Here is a 25,277-nt window from a genome sequence, read left to right on the forward strand (position 1 = left end):
TAAATGGATGAAGCTAGGGTCCCTCCAGAAAATTATTTTTACGTATTGAATGCTGCCTCTTAGAATCAGGGCACGTCTCTATTGAACTCACCTGTTTTCATCCTAGGAGTGCCTTAGGAGGGATGGGATTGAAGACCCAACCCATTCCTTCTGAAGTTCAAAGACATTAGCTGTACATGATATATTACCATCGCCTTGATCAAGACCAGATGATGGAAACGGACAATGAAGGGCCAGAAAAAGTCAGTGTTGTCAGGGAAAGGGGAGTCTAGGCGGGCGATGTGGACTCAGTCCCAGACTTTAGAGAATCAGAAGAGTATGCTGACGTGGGCTCACAGCCCCTGTGATCTAGCCTCCCATTGCCATGGGCACCCAGGGAGTGTGAAGTAGAAGTAACACACGGATGGACGTAGAGCTTTCACTTGGTCTTAAGGCAACAGGTAGAGCTCCACGGTGGTGAGTCATTAACACTTTAAAAGTAAGGAGGCTGGTTATTTAGGTCCCCAAAAGTATCAACTAAAAATCTATGTATTACCAGGATTTCAGCAAATGGTAATTTGCTTTCAACAGGGATAGAGAAGAGACTGGGCTCCACAGGAGCGAGACTTCCAAGGCTGGCAGTGACATCTGTGTTCCACCACTGGGGACAAGGAGTGGCCATAGCAGGCAAGATCAGCAGGCGAAGCTGTCCTCAGGTTAGAGACATCACTTCTGGGTGTGAGTGTTGCACGCACCTTGGTTGTATCTTTTCTAGTTAGTAGTTGAAGGGAAGGAGTGAGAACTGATTCACAGACGGGTGTAAGCTCTCCTGGCAATCCTTAGGAGCATTTACTTAGGGCAAGAGAAACTTAGGGCGCCTAGATTTTTTTTTTTTTAATTTTACATGTGTGGGTTTGGTGTCATAATTCAGCTGTTAAAGAAGATGTTGAGATCCCAGGTGGTTGAGGTCTGAAAATTTAGATGATAGAAATCTATAATAACAGTGACTAAAACAGATCTTTGAAAATATGAGGCCTTTTTCCAATCATGCTGACGGTCCCATGTCGTCATGAAGACGGAGGCTCTGCAGGCAACTGAGCGGAAACATATTTTGAGATGAGTTTTATTGGAAACACAAGCTTTATTTAAAAAGAGCTTTATCTGACCAAGTTTTATTTGACACTAAACTATTTGTAGGCATTCTGGAGACTCATATACAGGCAAGAGAAATTAGGTCATACGTACAATAGAGCCGGAGAGATGCTCTATCTGGGAAGAGCAGGGCTCAGCCGTCTACAGAGTGGGCTCGCTGTATGAGCACAAAGGAAGGGAACCCGTTCAAGAGAGGGGACGTGTTCGACGGGAAAGAAATTAGTATGTAAAGGCCATGGGTCATGGTCGAGGAAGGCCACCTTGCCATATCGGACAAAATATAGTCATTGGAACCTTACTGAGCTCACAGACGGGAGAGTCAGTTTCTGTGTTGGACCCCCTGCCTTAGGATCCGAAGCCTGGACATCACTACGTCCCAGTCGGCGTAGGCGCCTTCCAGGTGCCGGGAAATCTCGGTTCCTGCTTCGTAGCTGCGTCGGCCGTGCAGTAAGCGCCAGTTGTCAAAAGTAATCACATCACCTAGACAGAAGAATTTGTGTTTTCAACATGAACGATCATCATGGATTTAAAAGATTTGCAGCGCTATAAAATGGAAAATGCAAAATTACATTGCTACTTCCTTCGTATCAAGAAACAGTAGGTTTGTCTTATTTTTTTGTTGTTGTTTCAAGTTTTGATTTAAATTCTAGCTAGTTAACATAGTGTAGTACTAGTTGCACGAGTAGGATTTAGTGACTCATCACTTACATGCAACAGTCAGTGCTCATCGCAACCAGCAACCCCCTAGTCCCCAGCCCAGGTCCAGGCCGCAGCCCCCCACCTCAGCTCCAGCAGCCCTCAGTTTGTTCTGTTAAGAGCCTGTTTCATGGTTTGCCTCCCTCTCTTTTTTCCCTCTAGGTTCATCTGTTTTTGTTTCGTAAATTCCAGTATGAGTGAAATCATACGGTATTTGTCTTTCTCTGACTGAAAATGGCCCATTGACTTTTTCCTGCACATCAGGCCATTGGACTGCAAACCGCTTTAGACCTTTTGACATTCAAAGTACAGGCTTTCTAAAGTAGACCCTTTTAGGATTTCTACTTAAGATATTATCTTTGTGTAAGACTTCGAACTGTTTTTCCGGTTGTTATTTAGCTCTTACTTAGAAATGTTTGTTTCCAGTTTAATGGCTTCAAATGATTTTAAGGATCATGACTTGGTTTGTCTTCTCTGTTCTCAGTATTTTGTGCACCTTATTTCTAAGCCTCATGAAAATCCTGAAAAGAGTGCTGGCTCATCTTTTTGTGTGAGAAAACTGAGGCTCCAGGAGGTTGAGGGATTTGCCCAAAGTTACACCATTAAATAGTGGAGCTTGGATTCCAACTTGTATTTATTTATATTGGGGGGGGGCATTTTTCTCACATGGTATTTCAATGTTGTATGTTACTGCTCTTAAAATCAGCCTGTGCTGACTGCATTATCAGTGGATTTGTAGAGATTTCTAGTATTACTTTATCATGCCAAAGATCAATTCAAAAAATAATCAGAAGTTAAAAGTATGTTCCACTTGGCCAAAACAGCAGTGGAGAGAAATTCCGTTTACTATAGATATGGAAAGCCTCAAGCTTGAGGTCACCTCGCTGAGTAGAGATGGTCCAGAACAAACACAACACTTTGTTTCTTTATTCCAAGTAGCTGGACTACTTCAAATACCCCTTTATTTCAGGTAGCACTATGTTTGCCAGATCAGATAAGCTAAACGAGTAAACATGACTCATGTACTTCATGAGCGGGAATCATGGGGATAATTCTATCTGTTTGCTGGGATCGAAAAATTAAGTAGAAGCCTCCGTTCATATTGACTGGCGACCAGGACAGAAAATACAGGTCGTCAGGTCTTGACCTCAGACATGAGGCTTACAGCTTGTCTTTCACGTATTTCTTCTTTAAGTCGGAAGTCAAAAAAATTCAGTGTGCTTAAAGATTCCCTAGGGGTCTGTTAAGAATAAGTATTTTTAAGTCCGGAGAGGCAACAGAGCAGGGGTGAGGGCTGCTCACAAAGATCCTAAGTGTCCCACATGCTGTATTTGAGAAAAACTGCTCTAAATGGTTAAGGCTGAAAAACATCCATATTTTCAGTTGTTTGAGAAAATGTGTCCACTGACCTGGATTCATCTTGAAAGTAAACTTGAATTCTTTACAGTTCATGAGGTCAACAAACTCCTTCAGAGCTGCATAAAAAGGCTGAACTCTTTGAACGGGTACATCAAATACCGTGTCTCTGGTTGCGTTGTTGAAGTTGATGCGAATCACTTGGCCTTTATCATCTAATCTATTTTTTAAAGAGAAAAAAGTTAAAAAGCCATGAAGTATTTATTTACATTTCTGAGGATCAGTTTGTCTTGGAAGATGTGTCTGAAACATGGTACTAAAGAATCCAAAAACATGTACAAAAGGTATTAAGGTTGTCTATGGTACGATGTAGTCATTTGTTCTTGATTCGTTCATTTAGCAGTTTTTGAAAGATGTTAAATCCAGCGTAGTTAGCATACCGTGTCATATTAGGCGGCATTGTTCAGTGTAGCATTTGGCAAGTCTGTATACACCACCCAGTGCTCATCAAGGGGACTGTGCTCTTAATCCCCTCTACCTATTTTGCCAATTGTCCCACCCCACGCCCCTCTGGCAACCATCCGTTTGTTCTCTGTAGCTAAGAGTCTGTTTCTTGGTTTGTCTCTTTTTTCTTTGTCTAGTTTCTGAAATTCCACATAGTACAATTACTGCATTATGGGGTAGCTCTATTTTCAACTTTTTGATGAATCTCTGTACTGTTTTCCACAGTGGCTGCACCAGTTTGTATTCCCACCAACAATGCATAAGGGTGCCTTTGCCACATCCTTGCCAACACTTGCTGTTTCTTGTGTGTTTGATTTTAGCCATTTTGACGCGTGTGAGGTGATAGCTCATTGTGATGTAGATTTGCATTTCCCTGATGAGTGATGTTGAGCATCTTTTCATGTTGGCCACCCATTTAGCAGGTATTTTTTTAAAACTTTCTTTCTTTTTTTTTTTTTTTTTGATTTTTATTTATTTATGATCAGCACACAGTGAGAGAGAGAGAGACAGAGACACAGGCAGAGGGAGAAGCAGGCTCCATGCACCGGGAGCCCAACGTGGGATTCGATCCCAAGTCTCCAGGATCGCGCCCTGGGACAAAGGCAGGCGCTAAACCGCTGCGCCACCCAGGGATCCCAGCAGGTATTTTTTGAAATCTTACTTATAAGTACCAGAATGATTCAAATTAATTTAAAATAAATGTTACTGAAAGATTCTAATTAAATTTTTAATATTCAGGGAAATGAATTTATTCTTCCTTCTTTAAAATAGTAGCTTTTATGGAATGAAGTATTTTTATGTTACAAGTTCATGGGTCAACCACCTTATTAGGAGTTTTTTTCCTTATCGGGATTTTAAGTATGATTTTACTGAAGAATGATTGGGAATAAAAATCTATTTTCTGAGTTTGAAGTTCACTCTTCTAATTCAATCCTTAGTTTGCAGGTATGGAAACCATGACAGAGAAGAAAAGAATCTAGCCTAAGACATGTTCTTTGTATCTCTCAACCTATGCTGTGTATCTTAGTAGGTAGGCTTCTAGAAGATCAATACTCTACCTCATTTAATGTTGTATTCTTAGCTCTTAACATAGGCCTGCACATAACAGGCAGTTAATACATTTCATTGGATATGTGACTTTTTTTTTTCTTTTTGGTACCTTGGGAGGGTACTAACATCTTTTTAGTGCTTTTGAGATAGCATTTTGAGATCTCTCTATCTTTCCTTAGAATATGGATCATGATCATGATAATGTAAGGTAAAATTACTTTTGATATGTAAAAAAAGATATCATTAATTTGAATTTAAACTATGCTCAGGGATCCCTGGGTGGTGCAGCGGTTTGGCGCCTGCCTTTGGCAGGGCGCGATCCTAGAGACCCAGGATCGAATCCCACGTCGGGCTCCCCGTGCGTGGAGCCTACTTCTCCCTCTGCCTGTGTCTCTGCCTCTCTCTCTCTCTCTCTCTGTATGACTATCATAAATTAAAAATAAATAAATAAATAAATAAAAAATAAAAAAATAAACTATGCTCATTGTAATAAGCACAGCATGAGCACTGTCTACACACAGAAGCAAAAGGAACGTATATATTTTAAGCTTACTGGGAAGGTACACTTTTAGCCAGTCCTAAAGCATCTACCCACTCTATCCTCTCTTTAGAGAAAAGAAAGGAAGGATGGACAAAAACTGAAAGTGGGAGAGGATCATGGCAAAGTGCCTAGAGTTGTCCCTGGGACAGCCCAGGAGGTGGTACTATGAGCCTACCCTGGACAGGAATCCAGACCTGATGGGTCAAACCAATAGACTATCACATGTGCCAAGGCTTGGTGACACTGATTTGGGGTCTAGATCATATTTCACTTACACAGAGTAAACCATTATCAATAAATCAGGGTACAGGAGGAAACGTGATTGCCTGTGATGTATAAATTATGGCTCTCTGGGTCTCTGTGCTTAATATCCAGTCCTCTGAGCCAGAGGCAATTGTAATCGTAAACTCCAAGAACCTGTCATTAGTGGCAACTCTTTGCTTTTTGATAGTGACAGTGAACTACCTATTGAACCCACACTGGGGAAAGGAAGTGAAAGAAAGGAACAGGTTTTCAATAAGGCTCTTGGACTCTTAAAACCAGAATTTACACATATTGATTAAAAAACAAATATGACTAACTAGGCAGGAAGTGCCTCCTTCCTTCCCCCATCCTCTCCACCTAGGTAGAGAATACTCTGTGGCCTGCAGGTTGCAGCTTAATGAACGAAGGACCAATCAAGGAAAAGGTAACCTAAAATGCAAAATTGCGTCCCAGTAAGCATTCTGGGTGCAGCTGCAGAATGAAAGGGAGGTCCCAGTGCAGGGTTACAGGCTAAGGAAGGGTAAAAAGCCTCCAAAGACGAGAAGAACAACTTGCTATATGCCAACAGTACACAAAGGACAAACATTTACACATAAACCAGCATCCTGGTGACTGCAGATCAGCGAAAGCAAAATGTCATCAGTGATGCCAACAAAAGAACCCAGTGAAAGGACTGTAGGGTCACGTCCTGTGATCAGAGTTGGTGCTGTGACCACTTCTCGGGAGTTACCATAGTCTGCCCCATGGAGAGCTTTGATATTTGGTGGGACCACTTGTATTTGTGGTGGGTGTGTCACTGCGGTGCTGCCCACCACTTCACATTCTCCTGGGATCTGCAGGAAAACTTTCTTTCACACTTCAGAAGTATGTTGGAACTTGCAAACTGACCCCGTTCCCCTCCGGGCGATGGTCTGCAGAAGCTCAAAGCTGAAACTGAAATCTTTCACTGGTAGCTGTGTTGGACTTTGTAGGACTGGGCCAGCTACGATTTATTCTTCCCTTTCCGAGCCAGGCCCCGCGGGAGGGGAGTCTATCTACTGTCTCTCTAATTCCCACTGCGACTGTATGTGGCGGGCAGTGATTTTACTCCCTTTTCCCGGCAAAGAGACGCTGGCTCAGCGAGCCTGAGTCACCAGACCACGACTGCCCCACGGACGAGGAGCAGCATCCATGGGATTGAATCTGCCACCGTGCGGGTGCCCTGCTGTCGCTTCATCTCACCATTTATTACTTTTTCCTAGTTTCTTTATCTGCTTACCTTTCATTATGCTGGAAATAATGTCATTGTCATTGTCTCCTAACTCTGCCGGCAGCCGCCAAGGTCTGCTTGTACTAGGTAGGACAACACATCTCAAAGGAGTTAAAAAATTTCACCGTGAGGAAAATTAAGTTAACCCAAACCCACAGGTGAGCAAGTCCCTCCATTAATTGAAAGCCCTATTTGTTTTATGTCCTGTTGTTAAAATACATTTTTTAAGTGGATTAACCTTACCCACTTGGTATTCTCTGGGGCTATCCCCGAGGCGTTGAAAATGGCCAAATTCTGGAATTTTACTACGAAAAGTAACCAACTGTGATTCAGATGGTGAACATTCAATTAATCTTACTCAATAACTAGGGTTTGTTTGTTTTGTCTCCACTCACTAGGCTGCCAGAATCTGCGATTATATCCTGCCACAACCAAATTACAATCTGCGGTGGGTTTTTAAGGTGATTTGTGAGAACTTAAAACGGTCATGTTGAAACAGGGAATCCAAGTTATTTCTTCTCTTTCCCACCTTGATGACTGACCTCTCAGAGAATATTATTTTGAACTAGAGTTTATTTTTGATGGCTTCCTTTCTCTCACACCCTTCATCCAATCTGTCAGGAAAATATGCTGTTCCAACCTGCAAACCACACGCCTAGATACTTCTCCACACGGCCACTGCCACCGTGTGGGCTACTCACGTTCAAGCCCCCGTCCCGTCCAGCCTGCGTCCTACAGTGGCTTCCTGACTCGTCTCCTGGCTCCTGCCCTTGCCCTTCTTCACTAAATTCAGCACAAACAGCCCAGGTGACCCATTTAAATGTGAGTAAAGTTACATAAATATAAATGTCTCTCTTCTGGTCAAAACCATGCAGCAGCTCCCTATTTTACTAAGAGTGAAAGGCAATATATTTTTAAACAATGGGTAACAAGGCTTGACACGAACTTACTCCCATCTGACCTCCTTCCTTAACACTCTGCTCCATGCCGGCGTCCCCGCTGTCCCCTCCCTGTGGTCTCAGGGCCGTCTTAGGACATTTGCTCCAGCTGTTCCTGGAAACTGCTCTTCTTCTGGGCAAATTCCTTCACTCCTTTAGATTTTTGTTCAAATATCACCTACTTAGTAAAGCTTTTCCTCACCACACATTAATGATGCAACCTCCATCTTCTCTAAGTCTTTGGTTTTACAGATTCCCCTAATTCTACCCTACTTCTTCTTTATTCTTCAATATTTAAAAAAACTGTTTTATTGGTTACTGTAATTTACTCATTTGTTTTAAAACCTGTAACTTTCTCTTCCCCTGTTAGACTTTAGGCTACACAAGGGCAGGAATCTTTGTTTTGTCCACAGATGTATCCCAACCACCAAGAAGAGCGGCTGCTTTTTCAACAAATACTTGTTGGATGAGTACATGAAGGCCATATGTTTATATAAGAAAGATGAGTTAGTATGTTGGGGACTTGATTATTTGTTAGATGAGTTAATTTTCATATTATTTGGCTGTTTCTACTAAAAGAAGAAAACAAACTCAACTCTAAACTTGGAAATATCCGTAAGACCCAGCCATTGCATTACTAGTCATTTACTCAAAGGATACAAAAATACAGATTTAAAGGGGCACATACACCCCGATGTTTATAGCAGTGTTATCAACAATAGCCAAACCATGGAGAGCCAGATGTCCATTGACTGATGAATGGATAAAGATGTGGCATGTATACGCAATGGCATGTATTACTCAGCCATCAAAAAAAAAAAAATATTGCCATTTGTAACGACGTGGATGGAGCTCGACTGTATTTTGCTAAGTGAAATAAGTCCGAGAAAGACCAATACCATGTGATGTCACTCATATGTGGAATTTAAAAAAGAAAAAAGATGAACATAGGGGAAGGAGGAGGTTAGGGAGAGAGGGAAATAAGACATAAGAGACTCTTAAGGATAGAGAACAAACTGAGGGTTCACGGCGGGAGGTGGGTGGGGGTGGGCTAGATGGGGTGGGTGTTAAGGAGGGCACTTGTGATGAGCGCTGGCTGCTGTAAGTGATGAATCACTGAGTTCTACTTCAGAAACCAATACTGCATGTCTCTTAACCAAGTGAAATTTAAAACATAACAAAATGAAATAAAATAAAAAATTGGAAACACCACAAAATTTATGAACTCATGTCTGATTAAATAAAATTATGTCTGAGCAACACAGGGTAAGATAATTCTCAAATAAAAGGATAGATTTGTGGTCTTTGTAGATACTTGAAAAAATCATGATGAAATACTGTTAAATGAAAAAAAATAATAAAATGTACGTAGGGAATTATGATTTTTGTTGGCATCAATTTAGGCAGACATTCTTGTTTCATTCTCAGCCCACGTGGTTCCAATGAGACGGACTTTGGTCCAGAGAGGAACATGTAATCCGGGAATGGCCAATCGGAATTCTCTGACTGCCTGGCCATGGGGATTGCTTCAAGGACAGACTTACATACAAATCTGGCAGTGGGTCACCTATTTTTGTTAGAGCTCTGGGGGAAATGAGGGCTTTTGTGTATGTGATTACCAGCACTGAGGACAATGCAAATGCAGAGCTTCTGTTGCCATGTCTGAAAAGGAAGCCAACACAGAGGATGGATGTTCATCTATCGGATCGACCTAATTTCAGTTAGATTCTCTCATTTCTGGCTGAAAGGATTCTGGCTACTACAATCACACTGATTATAATTCTGTAGAGCTTGTATATTTAAAAAATCAAGTGTATATAGTCTTAATTATTTTTCTTAATTAGGAAGAGAAAGCTCAGAGAATTTGATGAAGATTTTTTTATGGTGAAAATATTCTTTTTTTCCCTCTAAAATTGGATTAAATTGTTAATAAAAAGTAAACTCTGGAGTTAATCAGAGCTTTTCTTCTGTTTAAGCTTTAGGTTTAGGGTAATGAAGCTTTTGCAGTTAGCTATTCTGTTGCTATGAGAAAAGTATAAATAGTACTTACTCTATTATCTTGTGTTTGGACTGTACGGAGAAATCACAGTAATCCACTCCAATGTCTGTAAAGTCCACAAAAGTGGAGGACAAAATCTGGAACGCTCGAGGATTTTTTTCCTTGAGCTTTTGGCATACATTAAACCCATCTACAATTTCCGAATCACCCCCAGTGACTGTTTGTTTTATGCAGTGCAGAAGCTGAACCTGCAAAAAGAAATAGATGTGTTCCAAAATGCTAAACATTTACCTTGTTGGACACTTAAAGATTCAGAAAGTTATGGAGGCACGGACGTCAACTAACCTCTTACATCTCTTCTGTGTCAGCACAGAAAGGGTTGGGAGAGAAAAAACTGCTTTTAATCAGTGTTCTATCGTTCAAACATTGTTTCAGTTTGAGACATGAACATAGGCATGAAAATGTTCTTTAGGAAACCAAAGACGGATCATAATAGCTGCAACAAGCGAACACTTCATGTTGGAATATTTGCACACTTTGTGTTGGCTTCACAGAGGAGGGGAACCGGGGTGGCTCAGTGGGTTAAGCATCTGCCTTTGGCTCAGGTCATGATCTCAGCATCCTGGGATGGAGCCCCGCACTGGGCTCTCTGCTTAGTGGGGAATCTGCTTCTCCTTCTCCCCATGTGCTCTCTCACTTCTTCTCTCATAAATAAATAATAAATAAATAAATAAATAAATAAATAAATAAATAAATAAAATCTTAAAAAAAAACTAGGCAAAGGAGGATGGATAAGATTTTGGACATAGAGAGAGAGCAAATCAAGTGCATTGATAATGGATGTGCAAAAATACACACCTCCCTGGCTATCAAAAGTTTGGCCACAACAGACGGTCACAACGAAAAAGAATAGATCCAGTGGAAGAAGTCTTTGAAGCTCTCATCGTGGAGTCTTGAATGTCAGATGAACAAAATTGTACTTTCTCTTGTGCACCAAGGGGAATTGTTGAAGGCTTTTGAATACAGACATAATGTAGCCAAGACTGAGTTGAAGAATATTAGTTCAGTGATGTTACTTGGGATACATTTTTTTTTTTTTTTTATAAAGGAGCAATTAGTGAGGCAGTAACTACTTGAGAGTCTAATGAGACAGTTCAGGTATGAGGACAAGAAGGAAATAGAGGTTGGGTGGAGTTATGAGGATGGATAAACCCAAGAAACATAGGGAATAAAAAAAACCAAAAGGATAGTTTATTTTATTTTATTATTTTATTTTATTTATTTTATTTTATTTTATTATTTTATTTTATTTTATTTTATTTTATTTTATTTTATTTTATTTTATTTTATTTTATAAGATTTTATTTACTTATTCATGAGAGACCTAGAGAGAGAGGCAGAGGCACAGGCAGAGAGAGAAGCAGGCTCCCTGCAAGGAGTCTGATGGGGGACTCGATCCCAGGACCCCGGGATCATGACCTGAGCTGAAGGCAGATGCCCAACCACTGAACCACCCAGGCGTCCCAAGGATAGTTATTTTAACTAAGATTTATGGGGACATGTTGGACATTATTTCATTCTGAAAAACAAAATATAGTAAAATTTAGAAGTATATTTTTTGAATGATGTTCCTATGACTCCTTTTGTTACGTCAGCATGAGTGAGTGATTTGAATACCTAAGATTTTCCACCTAATGATTTTTTTCTATTTAAAGAATATTCAGATTTTCTGCTTAAAGAAACAAACACTATTCAACTATGGAAACATTCTGAGTTAAATAAAAATAAGAAAGAGGCAAATATTATCAAACATCCAGAACAGCGGGAACATGAGTGGGAAAAATATCCATTTGGCTTGGTTATTTCCATAGATGGTCTAGAGCAGGGTCCATTGGAACGTTCTGTGGTGACAGACTGTTCTCTACTGCCCAATAAAGTAGACACCAGTCCCACATGGCTGTTGTGCACTTGAAATGTGGTCCGTGTGAATGAGAAACTGCATTTTAAATTTTATTTAAACATAATTTTAAATTGAAATTTAAATGATCACATATGGCTAGTGACTATTGCATAGTGCAGATCTAGAACACAAATCCTGCCTTCTTCCCCAAACTGCACAATTTTTTTTTCTCAATTTTTTTTAAGTCTTCTACATACTTGTTTTCAAATTATGACTGTACATTTATCGGTTCCTCACAACATCCCTTAGAATTTGGTACTTTCATCTCCATTTTATGGTTGAAGAACCTGGGACCCAGGAGAGAAAAAGTTGGCCAGCTAGTAAGAACTCAGCTCCTCCCTGGTAAAACTGACTTTCAAACCTTAGTCTGTTTGGCTTAAAATCATCATACAGCAAGTTCCTTTCCTACAAAAGGGCAGAATCCCCTTATGGGACTCTTAATAATTCAGTATCGTGTGGTGTGTGGATGTATGTGCTCTGTAGGCTTAAAACCCCATTTCAGGTTGATGATGCCTTCTCTTCTTAAAAGATGTTTTGTATTTATTTTTTTGACATACACAGAGGGGGAAAAGAACATAGGCCAGGGGAGTGGTAGGGAGAGGGAGAGGGAGAAGCAGGCTCCCTACCGAGCAGGGAGCCTGATTTGGGATCCATCCCAGGTCCCTGGGATCATGACCTGAGCAGAAGGCAGATGCTTACCCGACCGTGCCATCCCGGGGTCCCTCTTACTTTCCGATGTTAGGAGAGACCTGGTTTACACTCATTATTGTTCCGTCCTTAAACTGATACCAGTTTTTTAAACTTGAAAAAATATGTGCATAAGCTGACAAAGTCATTGTAGAAAACTCTCTCATCACCAGGGCGACGAGGAATGAAGGGGTATGATCAACGAGAGGAGGAGATGGAAACGTCAACCTCGTCTACCGAACTCCCAGAAGGCAAAACAAAGGCATAGCTTTGTCTCTGAGAGAACCAGTGTTCTTTAAATCCTCTTAGTTTTTGCCATGATGAAGTCACAGAATACTTCAAATACAAATCTTTTAAAAAGATCAACTGATGTCTTTTACATATATAGTAAGGCCAAGTAATAATCTTCTTTTATGTAATTATAAGTTAATGCAATCTTATGAAAGAACAAAGATGATGGTCCCAGACAACACTTGCATCACTAAGTCAAAAAGTATGTATGCACCTGATGTGTCTAAAATCCAATTTAATTTCATGTAATTCATTCAGAACCAAAAATGTTTTCTTTCTAGATGTTACTTTATGGCAGCATGTGACTTTAGGCCCAAAGACAGTGAGCAAAGGAACATCTATGTTTCTTTAAAGATGTGTCACCTTATCCCTGCCCTACATGATCCAAATTGATAAAATTCAACTTTCAGCAGGTAACTTGTTATTCCAATCATTTCATCTGCACTGAAAAGTGACTTACTCTATTTGTTATAAAAAGCTCGGACTTTGGTACAAAGACCCCTGAGTGATTCTAAATGGAACCTTGAAAACAAACAGGTGCCTACGTTCTAATTATTCTCCTACTACAATCTAGACATTTTAGAAAACATGTTTCATTAAAAAGTCTTCTATCAGGTCATTTATCTTCGAAAGTTTCATTTGCTGATGGAGACAGGTAAGACTTTGTGGCATTTCTTTGCCTCTTTATAGCGTATCTATGAAGTCTCCCTTATGTGAAAGGTACTGGGTTATGTCTTGAGATAGAGAAAAGTGGAAGATTGGAAGATGCTCATCACATTATATAAATTATGGTAATTAGAAAGTCCAACTCCAGATCAGCATGGTATGGTGAAAAAACTAATTAGAGGCCTGGGTTCCATTTCATGTGTTCCGTTAGTCAGATGTCACTCTGTGAAAGCATTTAACATTGCTGTGTGTCATTTTGTTGTCTAACACAAAAAGACAGGATCAGTCATCTACCTCAAGGACTGTTAAGAGGAACTAGACAAAATAATATATGTAGCAGTACTTTTAAAAAGTATAAAATGCTATGAAAATGCCAAGCATTATATTATACTTTAAGAAAATTTATAAAGCCACATAATCACTTTTCCTTAGGCTTTCAAGAAACGAAACCTGAACTCAGAAAAAAGTAGGTAATTAAAATGTTAAATTAGAATCTAGTTTTCTAGTCTAATTTTTTAAAATTTTATCTTGTCCAACTCTCCAAGCTATCTTTGGTAGATAAATTGAGCTGATTAGTTTGGCTTTTACCCCCTCAGAGCTTTAGAGAATCTCTGGGTCATATTTAGAAAAATCACATTGTGTGTCCTCCCCACCCCTTCATCTCTATCCAAAGGGTGACTATAGGAGTCATTTCACTGTCATCATTTTGTTCAAAAAAATTATGTGGTGTTTTACAGTCAAGGAAATAATTTAAAATGTGTGAAGTTACTACTGGCAAGGAAAATGGGTTAACAACTAGGGTGCAGAGAAAACTTTTTCCATCAACACGATGGAAAAAAAAAACCAGACTAATTTTGATTTTGGCCTACTTTGCCTTCATTAACTAGAGAATCGCCCCAAACGTCCATTACCTTTGAAGATACAGATTTCTGTGTGGCTATTTCATTTAATCCCATTTAGCTATAAAAGTATGAAGAAAATACCTTTTCAAAGGTAGTGTCCTGACCATTTATTTCTTGGCGTAGCAAAGGTGCTGCTTTTGTAAATACGTCACTGGTTTAGCAAAAATGGCAATTTTGTGAAAATGTAGTGGTGGAGTGTCCTCCCAGAAACTGTCCTGGAGGGTCTGGGGCTCTGTGCTGAACATCTCCCTCCTCGAGGAGGAATCTGATAGTGGGACAGTAGACAGTTTCCAAAAATAACCATGGTTATTCCTCTCCTTGCATTCCCACTTCTTGCAGCTGGGCGAACCCACTACGACTTCTCTAGACTAGTAAAACACGACAGAAGGGACCTGGGCCGCTTACTAACGTAGGTCTCACGAGGCCTCTATGTTTCGGCCTGCTCTCCGAAGACCCACATGAGCCTGGCTGGCTTGCTGGGGGGTGACAGGGCACGAGCTGCAGAGACCAAGCACCCTAGGTTGTTGGCCAGGCCAACCGGCTCCCAGCCCCGCAGCAGGACTGCCCGGCTGACCACAGCCCACGTTGTAAAAACACGCACCAAGCAAACGGCTGGTCCCCTCGGCCACTAAGTCATGAAGTGATTTTTACCCAGTGACCGCTAACTGATACGAATGGTGGCCAGGTGACGTCGGGGGAAAACGCTACACCGTCCATTCCCTCTCTTGTTTTTAGCTCTCTTGGGAATGGTAAATATGCAAAAAGACCTCAAGGTGTACTGCTGTTGTGAAGCTCGTCTAGGCAAAGCAAAAAGCACCAACGGTTATTTCTAAAAGGAAACAAAGAAAAAAGAATTTAATACACCAAAATCTTCTATCCCTTGGGAATGTCAGGCCATTCCGGGTTTAGGCAAAGAGATTTTGTCTGGATTGTGCTTGAAGGAAGATCTACGTAAGACAAATTAGCTGGCAAAACGTAGAGTCTTTTAGACTCAAAATACAGGAGGATATTGGTCCTTGGCCTGCCTTGTGGAAAATACGTTGAGGCTCACCTTACCCCAGGTGGATGATGGAGGGCCGGATAGTCAGTGTGAAAGCTTAGCTTCCCGGTTGTGTAGGCCACATTGTTTGCGTCAATTTTGTCTTGCACTTGCCAAGTATGTCTGTAAAATACAAGAAACATATGTTTAAACAGGCTGTGGGTAAGCCAGAGGAAATGTGTTAGAATGAAGTGGATACATGAGGGAAATGGAAACTTTTCATTTTATGAAATAATTACCATAACGATGTGAGCCAGGAAGAGGGCCCGACCTTCCCTTGTCCAAAGTCGCCATTTGAGAACATACACCTCCTCCTTTCTTGTCTCTTCTCCAGAGAAAAGTACATTTACATGTGAGTCTATCCCATAGAGTTTATAAAGAGGAACGTGTGGGATTGTCGGTTATGCTTTTTAATAGGTTAGTGCATTTAAAAATCATTTATTGAAATGAAATTCACATAATGCAAAATGACCCATTTAGTGAACGACTGAGAGGCCCTTAGGACTTTCACAGGGTCGGTAAGCATCACCCGTATTATGTAGGTGCGAGACACTTCCATCACGCCACACAGAAACCTCTTACCCTTCAAGAAGTGTTTTCTTCCCATTCTTCCCTCCTCCCAGTCCCTGGCCAACACCAACACTCATTCTGTCTCTAAGGATTTACCTATTGGGGATATTTAATAAAAATGGAATCATATAATGTGTAGCCTCTTGTGTCTGGTTTGTTCTACTTAAAGAACCTTCCTGAGATTCATCCATGATGGATGATGTATCATTACTTCATTCCTTACTATGGTTGACTAATATTCTATTGCCTGGATACGCCACAATTTGTTTATTGATTCATCAGCTGTTGGACATTTGCACTATTTCTACTCCTTGGTTGTTGCAAATAGTGCTGGCGTGAGCATGTGAGTGCACGTACATAACTGAATGCCTGTTTTCAATTCTGTTGGGTCATGCCTAGGAGTGGAATGATGGAATTATATCATAATTCTATCTTTAACTTGTTAAGGAGACGCCAAACCATTTCCACAGTGGTTGGGCCACTTTACATTCCCACCAGCAACATGTGAGGGTTCCAGTTACTTTCCCATCAACACTTGTTATTTTCTGGATTTGGGTGGTGGTGGTGGTGGTGTCGTTGTTGGTTTTGACCAGCCTAGTGGGAATAAAGTGGTATCTCATAGTTTTGATGTATATTTTCCTGATGGTTAACGATGTTGAGCATTTGTATGCTTGTTGGCCATCTGTATATTTACTTTGGACAAACATATATTCAAGTCCTCTGACCATTTCTAAATTGGATGCTTTGACCTTTTTAAATTTCTCTGAGTGCTTTATATAGCCTGGATACTAGACCCATAACAGACATATGATACACAACTATTTTTTACCCCTTCCATAAATGGTCTTTTCATTTTCTTAGTGATGTTCAAAAATTTTAAATTTTGATGAAATCCCATTCATCTATTTTTATTGTTGCTTGTATTTCTGGTGTTATATCTGAGAATCCATCACCCAATCCAAGGTCATGAAGATTTACACTCAAGTTTTCTTCAAAGAATTTTACGGTTTTATGTGGAGGTCCTCGATCCATTTGAGCTAATTTTTGTATAATGTATGAGGAAGGAGTCCAATTTAATTCTTCTTGCATGTGCATATACAATTGTCCCAGAATTATTCATTGAAGGGGCTGTTCTCTCCCCATTAAAAGGTTTCAGCACCCTTGTTAAAATTCAGCCATAGAGGGGCAGCCCGGGTGGCTCAGCAGTTTGGTGCCACCTTCGGCCCAGGGTGTGATCCTGGGGACACGGGGTCGAGTCCCACGTCGGGCTCCCTGCATGGAGCCTGCTTCTCCCTCTGCCTGTGTCTCAGCCTTTCTCTCTCTCTCTCTCTGTCTGTCATGAATAAATAAAATCTTAAAAAAAAATCAGCCATAGATTCATGGGCTTGCTTCTGGACTCTCAGTTCTATTCTATTAATCTGTATGTTTATCTTTATCCCAGCACCACAGTATTTTGATTTCTATAGATTTGTAGTAAGTTTTGAAATCAGGAACTCCGAATCCTCCCACTTTGTTCTTGTTTTTTATTATTGTCTTGGTTATTCAGAGGCCCTTACAGTTTCATATGGATTTGAGCATTTCCATTTCTACAAGAAGGCTGTTGGAATCTTGGTAAGCATTGTATTGAATCCGTAGACTGCTTTGGGTAGTAATCACAGCTTAATAATATTATGTCTTCCAATCCAAGAAGGTGGGATTCCTTCCATTTATTAGGTCTTCTTTAATTTCCTTTAGCAATGTTTTATAGTTTTCTTTTTAAAAGTTTTTCACCTCCTTGGTTAAGTTTATTCCTAGGTATTTTATTCCTCTGGGTGCTATTGTAAATGGAATCATTTTTTTAAAATTTCCTTTTCAGATTATTCATTGCTAGTATATATAAACACAACTCATTTCTCTGTATTGTTCTTGTATCCTGCAACTTTGCTGAATTCATCCCTTAGCTCTCGTAGCCTTTCTGTGCATAGATTCTGTGTACAGGGTTTTCTATATATAGGATTATGCTATCTATGAGTAGAGTTAGACTTCTTCCTTTCTCATTTGGATGCCTTTATTTCTATTTGTCGCCTACCTGCCCTGGCCAGAACTTCCAATACCACATTGAATAGTAGTGGTGAAAACCAGTACTCTTGTCTTGTTCCTGATCTTAGAGGGAACTTAATGAATATTTATTTTATTTTATTTTATTTTATTTTATTTACTTAATTAATTTTTAATTACACTCTTGTAACTATTACTCAGATCAGGAAATACAACTTTAAGGTTATATGTCCTGTCCCAGCCAAAATCTCATCTCTCTTCTCCAAAGTAACCATACCATGACTTCTCTATAATTTCTTTGTATTTCTTTTTATTTTTACCCTTAATGTGCATCCTTAGACACTATGTTTAATATTGCCCATTAGCAACAACTGTTAATGTTCCCCTCCAGCCTGTTCTTCCTACAATTTATTGTTTGAAGAACTTAAGGAGTTTGACCCATAGAATTCCTCACAGTTTGGACTTTGCTGATTGCATATGGTGGTGTGGTTCAACATGTTTCCCTGTTCTTTGTGTTTCTAGAAAATTTGCAACTAAATGCAGAGGCTTGGACAAACTCTATTTTCTCTCTTTGGCAGAACTATAGATGGCATTGTGCTCTTTTTTACAAAAAAAAAAAAAGAATTGTCAAGTTGTCTTTCTTTTTGTGATATTTGCACACACTTTTATGCTCAGTGGCTAGATCCACTAATTCATTGGGGTCCCAAATAGTGGAATTCCAAATTAATAATTTCTTTTCTATTTATCGCTTGGAATACTGTTTGAAATATCTAATTTCTTTCATATAGGTTACATGGGGTAACCAGATACCAGATGGAGGAAAGTAGATAGCTTACACAGGGATAATGAAATCAGTGCTTGATTCTTCCCCTTTATTTACCATTTTATAATATAATGGATTAGTTTTCTACCACTCCAAGATGAATAATTAGCTTTTAAAAATAATATCGATGAAAATGCATTAAAACTAGATAGAGGTAGTGGTTTCATAACATTGTCCATGTACCAAATGACACAAAAACTGTACACTTTAAAATTGTTAATTTTGTGTTATATCAATTTACCTCTAGTACCAAAAGAAATAGCTTGGCTTAAAAGTTAAAAAAAAAGAAAGTTAATAAGTGAACTAGGGATTGTTTGCAATTCTGTGGCAAGAAAACAAACCAATATTCAGATTTTGTAAGGCTTTTCCCTCAGAAGACTGAGACAATGCATAGTTGGAAGGAAGCTCTGTTTTAAAATAAACCGAAGCTGGTTTGGAAAATGTATCGCCATATATGCATGTCATCTTATTGTTGTCATAATGTCTATTTATTAACTTATGTTCCCATTCATCAAATCACTTTTCAATAAATACATATTTATTGTACTAATTCTATTCCAGGCATTGTTTTAGCGTTAGAGATAGAGCAGGGAACAGGAGAGACAAATAAACAAGTAATCACCAAATGTAATAACAGAAATAAGTGCTGTGAAGAAAGTAAAGCAAAGAGGGGAGAAAAGGATTGGGGGCCAGGAGAATAACACAGCAAAGATGATGCTTTGGGAAGTGCTCCAGAAGACCTGGAAGAAAAGGAAACATGAATTTCTGGGAGATGTATTTTAGAAAGAGGAATATGAAGTGAAAGACAGGGTTTCTTCCCCATTCTCTGGGATTGAGGATGCATCTGGCTCTGGTTCTTGCTTTGTTTTGTTTTGTTTTTTCAACTAATTTTAAAATGGAAAGCCTGGTAAGCCTTTCACCAAAGTTTAAGAACCATCCATATGTGGCCGTAAACCAAAAAGAGACCCGGTGAAAGAAGAGGAGTATGTATAGCCTGTTGCAACTTACTTCAAATAGGAGCCAGACAGACCACTGTACTGTGGTGACTGTAGCCAGGAAATACACGTTCTCTACGAAACTCCTGTCGCTCCAGGACCCAAATCTAATGTAGATTATGCCTATTGTCACCGTCAGCATTCCAACAATAATCAACATGTAGGAAAGGATTTAAGAATAAAACAAAAAATAATAATTTCATCAAGTTGTAGAACATATATCTTCTGAGAAGGTGATACCTTTGACATTGTGAGTAGGAAATGACTATATTTGGGTATTCTTTTCAGGGGTGATGACGGTTTTGCATTGATTCACCTACATTCCCTTTCCTGGTTCCTCCTATGATCAAGGGTGAACTTAACTGAATTTTCATGCAGCCTAGAGCTGGCTGAGATTCAAGGTGCACATCTTAGCCAGGGAACAGATCTTTTCTTTGTTTGACATTAACTGGCTTCTACAGGGATGGGGCCTGTGACCTGGCATCATTGGAGTAGTTCTCCAGCACTCTGTGCTAACTGGCAGGGGATGATAAACATTTTTCAGCCCTAAAGTGTTTTAGGCACGGTATGGGATACGTAGCCTAAAAGTCTATGCTTGCACATAATGATAAATCCCAGGAAAAAGGGGCTTGCCAATTCCAATCATAAAACATTCTCATAATAGTCATAGCATAACTCTGGAAAAATCCTAGAAATGTCACTTGGTCTACCTTTCTACCTCCTTATAGAAATGAATCATGCCAAGAAGGCTGCTTGCTGATTGTTTATAACCCTAAGCTTTCACGTATCCTTCTCAAATCCAAAGGAAAACACAGAAAAATAAATGCAAATGCGATCCATTGGCCTGTAGAGAAACTTTTTTAAAAACCCACTTGTGAGGCCTTAGTGAGATGAGGGTGTATTTTTTGGCTTCTTTCATTAGAAACAGATTCTAATGTTCTTCCAAGTAAAGCAACTCAAGCAGACGGTCAGGAACTGTCATGACTGAAGCAGAGGGGCAGGACCCAGGTTTTTCTAAAACTAAAGAGGGAGGCTCAGCATAGCATCTTAGCCCCCTGGTATAGACTTGCCTGATGTTGTGCTGGGACAGGCAGCTGAAGCCGTGCACATAATCCTGATTTTGCCAGTGATACTATTTTAAACTAATCTAGGTATTTCCAGTGAGCTGCTTGTGTTATTGTCAAACTCAGATACACCGAAACACTGACTCTTAACTATGGAGAACAAAGTGGTGGTTACCAGAGGGGCGATGGGGTGGGGGTGATGGGGGATATAGGTGGAGGGGATAGAGAGCGCACTTACTATGATGTGCACTGAGTGATAGAACTGTTAAATCACTATACTGTATACCTGAAATTAGTATAGCACTGTGTATGTTAACTACACAGGTTTAAAATTAAAAAAAAAAAGAAATTTCTTTTATATTTTCCATTTAAGGGTTTTGCCAAAAGCTCCTGTACACTGAAATCATGACTTTTAGAGGCTCTTTTGTGGGCTTGGTTTGAATACTTATTCACTAGATCCACCCAAGTTTAGATGGCCAGTCATAAGTATTCATATCTCATGAAATTAATAGTGCTTTGTGACAAGTTCGAATCTTTTAGTGTTAATGAAATGCTTACATATTGTTTTTGCTAGATTTGTTCTTTATACCCTTGGTGATAGATTTTGTAATCTTTTGGTTAGTGGCTCACACCTGGAAAATCATGCTGGATTTATTTTTAATCTCTGTCTTTTTTAAAGTACCACTTACATGAGAAGATGTTCTACAACGGCAACCTGGATTTTTTACCACCAACAGCTACGATCTCTAATCTCAACCTGCTGCAAGCTGCTCTCAACAGGTAATAAAAGAATGCTTTCTTTTGATTATCATTACTTGTCCTGTATCTAAAACATATTGCTCATATGTTATTTTTATTTTTTAAGTTTTAACATATAAAATCTTCTCCTTGGGGCGCCTGGGTGGCTCAGTTGGTTAAGTGTCTGACTCTTGATTTTGGCTGAGGTCATGATCTCAGGGTCATGGATTAAGCCTGTGTTTGGCTCCCTGCTCAGTGGAGAGTCTGAGATTCTTTCTCTCCCTCTCCCTTTGTCTTTCCCCTCCCCTGCCCTCACGTGCACCTGCACATGTGCACACATGTGCTCTCTCTTTCAAATAAATAAATCTTTTAAAAAAGGAAATTATCTCCTAGCTAAAATAAACACAAACATTTATAATCATCCAAAGGAATATTATACTGTGTATCATTTATTTTTTATTTATTTATTTTTTAAAAGATTTATTTATTTGAGAGGGAGAGAGAATGAGAAAGAGAGGAAGAACACAGGAGCAGGGGGAGGGAGAAGCGACTCCCCACTGAGCAAGGATGACATGTGGTCCATCCCAGGACCCTGGGATCATGACCTGAGCTGAAGGCAGATGCTTAACCCACCAAGCCACCCAGAAACCCCTATCATTTCTAACTGTAGTTGTGACACATCCACATATGACTTCCCAGATACAGTCACTCTTCTGAGCTTCAGATATTTATTTTTCTACTATCACCTGTAGACACACACAATGGGCCAGGAACTGAGGATGCAGAAGTGAACAGACTGACATGAGATTTGCACCTCAAGGAACATACAGTATGTGGGGGAGAAAAATCAGTGTGACTTATGTTCCGAAGCTAAAGTACAATAAAGAAGTGAAGATTAGGTCGAGATCTGAAGACTGAGTAGGATTTATCTAGAAGAGTAAAGGTCATTGTGGGCAGAAGAAATAGTGTGTGAGGATGCGCAGTGGAGGGGGAGACCCTGGCCTATCAGGGGAAGCGAGAGAAGTCTAATATGGGCTGGAGTGGGGACAGTTTGCTCTATAGCTGTTCTTGACTTTGCTTCAAATTTCTGCTTCCCTTATTGTCCTGTAAAGTCTTACAAAAAAAAAAAAATCTCATTACATTAGGGAACTAAGTTGAAACATACTTTTTATCTCATAGCATTTAACCCACAGCCAAAAATATTTGTTAAATGAAGGCATAGACTGTAAAATAGTAAATTGTGTTATTTTCCTGACCGACTGGCTATTAACTTTAATCCTGGCCAAAGCTATATGTTTTAGGTATATTTAAATTATGAATAATTTGGTCACCAGTCATTTTTGTTGTCAGAATTCCAGGAGATGTGTTACAGTTGTTTATAAACAGTACTTGGAAAAATTGTGTTTTAAAAAGCCATCATCTCTTCAGTTCTACCTATATTATGGATACTCATTTACACTGCATTTATTCCTGAAAATGAAAAAATTCCATACCATTTTTGGTAAGAATTAATATCTCTAATAAAAACAAGAAGAACAAAAGTAACCTGTCTGATATCTAGCATTGCTCTTAGTCAGTCCATTGGACTCATATGGAAATCTCCATGAAACATAAAGATACAAGTAAACAAGGAAGGTCCTGGAATGAGGATGTTGGCACAGTTTTTCTTCTCCCCGAATTTCTCCATAGGATATCTAGAGTACAAACCCCAAAATTCAGGGACACCATCTAAACCAAAATTAGGTGACAGATATTTCCATGAAGCTCAAAAATAGAGACAGACCTTCCAAAGCCACAATATGTGGTATCAGAAATCGTGTAGAGGAGGAAGCAGAGGGGAGCAAGTAGGTACTGGGTGGCATCGAAACATTCACAAATCCCTAAGGGACAGTTACTGGCACCTGCAGGAGGCCAACTTGAGAATAGCAGTCAACCTGAGAGGGTACTTGCCAATTCCAACGTAGCTGAGCCTGAGAGGTCCAGGCTAAGGGACAGGGTTAGTCTGGGCCCTTGGGAACCCTAAGAACTTCACAGACAAAACTCTCATCTGTGAGGAAGTTTCCTTCTGTGAAAAAGATTCCAAATCAAGTGGTTCAGGGACCATAAGGACAAAGAAAAAAGAAGTTCCAGATAAAAGTAAAAGAAGGACACCAGGAAGTCTTAGAAGGCTATCAGCCATCATTTTGAAATACAGCTTAAAACCATAACCAAAGGTTTCTGAATCATATTTCATTTTAATAATTAAGGAAAAAAATTCACATAAAAATTAGAAATGTAACATGATTAAGATTTCATTTCATACAGTTATTTTAAAGAAAAAAAAAAGAGAATGAACGCAAAATATCATACCTATAGCTAATAGATGCCGGAAGGCTATGACCCCAAATATAAAAAATATTCTAGTTTTTCTATGTTTCATTTTTGTTTTCTATTTATACCTACTTCTACAAGTCAAGAAGACACTAATGAAATACAATATAGGAAAGAATAACTTACATCAGAGATAGAAACTCAGAAATGGAATGATATGCTCAGATATGAACTCACTAAATTTTAATTTTCCACTCACTAAAAATGAAGACTAAGCTAGAAGGCATGCAATATTTGAATAATAAGCACAACAGATAACACCTTTGGATAAAATGAGAAGATTAAAAGGAGAAAAACATATCAAAAGAGATGAAAGACCTGAGAGAAAGTAATAAATTCTTTTAAAAGACTTTATTTGAGAGAGAGAGAGAATGAGTGGTGGGGAGGGGCAGAGGGAGAGGGAGAGAGAAGCAGACTCCCTACTAAGCAGGAAGCCCTATGTGGGGCTCGATCCCAGGACTCCAGGATCATGACCGAAGTCAGACCTTAACCGACTGAGCCACCCAGGTGCCCAGAGAAAGTAATATATTCTAATAAATTTTAATTAACAGAAGATTTAATATACACATAATAGGAGTCCTCGAAGAAGCCCAAGGTAAAGAGGATAAATATTAAAAACTATGATTCAAAATATTCTTGAATTTAAACAAAAAGATTTGAAACATTGAAAGACCGAACCATACACTCCCTGAAAAAAAGTTGGCCCAGAACAAGAAACACCAAGATAGTCTGTGAAATTACTGGTCTTTAAAGAGGAAAATCTTTTGGGCATCCAAGTAAAAATATCAAGTTATTTATAAGGAAAAGAAAATGAGATTACCAATAAAACTGTAGTGACATATTAAAGATGCTGTGAGCCAAGAATTTTATATTTAGCCAAACGGATTTTCAAGTATAAAGACCTTAAATTGCTGTCAACATGCAAGAATTTAGAGGATATTGTTCTCATGGGTCCTTCCTGAGGAATTTACAAGAGAATAGGATTCAGACAACCAAAATGAATAGAAATATGTTCACAGAGCACTGGTGCTAAGCAGTAAACTTTATTGACTGATAGAATTAATCACGGGAAAAAAATCTTAAAAAAATTGGGAAACTAAACTACTGTTAAGGGCTGCACATTTTGGAGCTAATACTCTAAATCAGGAAAACAAGATAGTGAATGCCATAAAAATCAGGAGAGCTCTTCCATTTGGGGGAGAAAAGAGAGGTTTATGACTGCTTGGGGTATGTGGATGGGTTCTGGGGTGACCGGCGATGTTCTATTTCTTGACCTGGATGGCCTTTTATGTGCCTTACGAAGATTCAGTAAGCTATCCATTGGTCTTATGTGATTTTTCTATGTCTGTATTGTGTTTTATCATGAGAAAGCGTTTTTAAAAATTCATTTTGAAAGGCTAATAATAC

General features: G+C 39.3%; 1 protein-coding gene and 1 long non-coding RNA gene across 3 annotated transcripts in view; one reads left to right on the forward strand and one right to left on the reverse strand.

Annotated features, from left to right (window-relative positions):
* Positions 1-1,086: 1,086 nt before the first annotated feature.
* Positions 1,087-25,277, reverse strand: part of BBOX1 (gamma-butyrobetaine hydroxylase 1) — a 59,081-nt gene continuing 34,890 nt past the window's right edge. Inside the window, exons 5-8 of one of the 2 annotated variants that reach the window (XM_072793733.1) lie at positions 15,291-15,396; positions 9,780-9,976; positions 3,237-3,403; positions 1,087-1,611 (exon numbers count right to left, since the gene is read on the reverse strand). In XM_072793733.1, coding sequence (XP_072649834.1) covers positions 1,451-1,611; positions 3,237-3,403; positions 9,780-9,976; positions 15,291-15,396 — 631 coding nt within the window. In that variant the 3' untranslated portion in view covers positions 1,087-1,450. Of the gene's footprint in view, positions 1,612-3,236; positions 3,404-9,779; positions 9,977-15,285; positions 15,397-25,277 lie in introns of both variants that reach the window. The other variant, XM_072793734.1, reaches the window with a different exon arrangement.
* The window catches only part of LOC140614641 (uncharacterized), a 45,210-nt gene continuing 27,219 nt past the window's right edge, over positions 7,287-25,277 (forward strand). Inside the window, exons 1-3 of the long non-coding RNA XR_012015435.1 lie at positions 7,287-7,613; positions 12,549-13,321; positions 21,442-21,542. This is a non-coding gene — a long non-coding RNA (uncharacterized lncRNA). The remainder of the gene's footprint in view (positions 7,614-12,548; positions 13,322-21,441; positions 21,543-25,277) is intronic.

The sequence above is a fragment of the Canis lupus genome, chromosome 23 (assembly GCF_048164855.1).
Source record: "Canis lupus baileyi chromosome 23, mCanLup2.hap1, whole genome shotgun sequence".
Classification (NCBI taxonomy): Eukaryota; Metazoa; Chordata; class Mammalia; order Carnivora; family Canidae; genus Canis; species Canis lupus.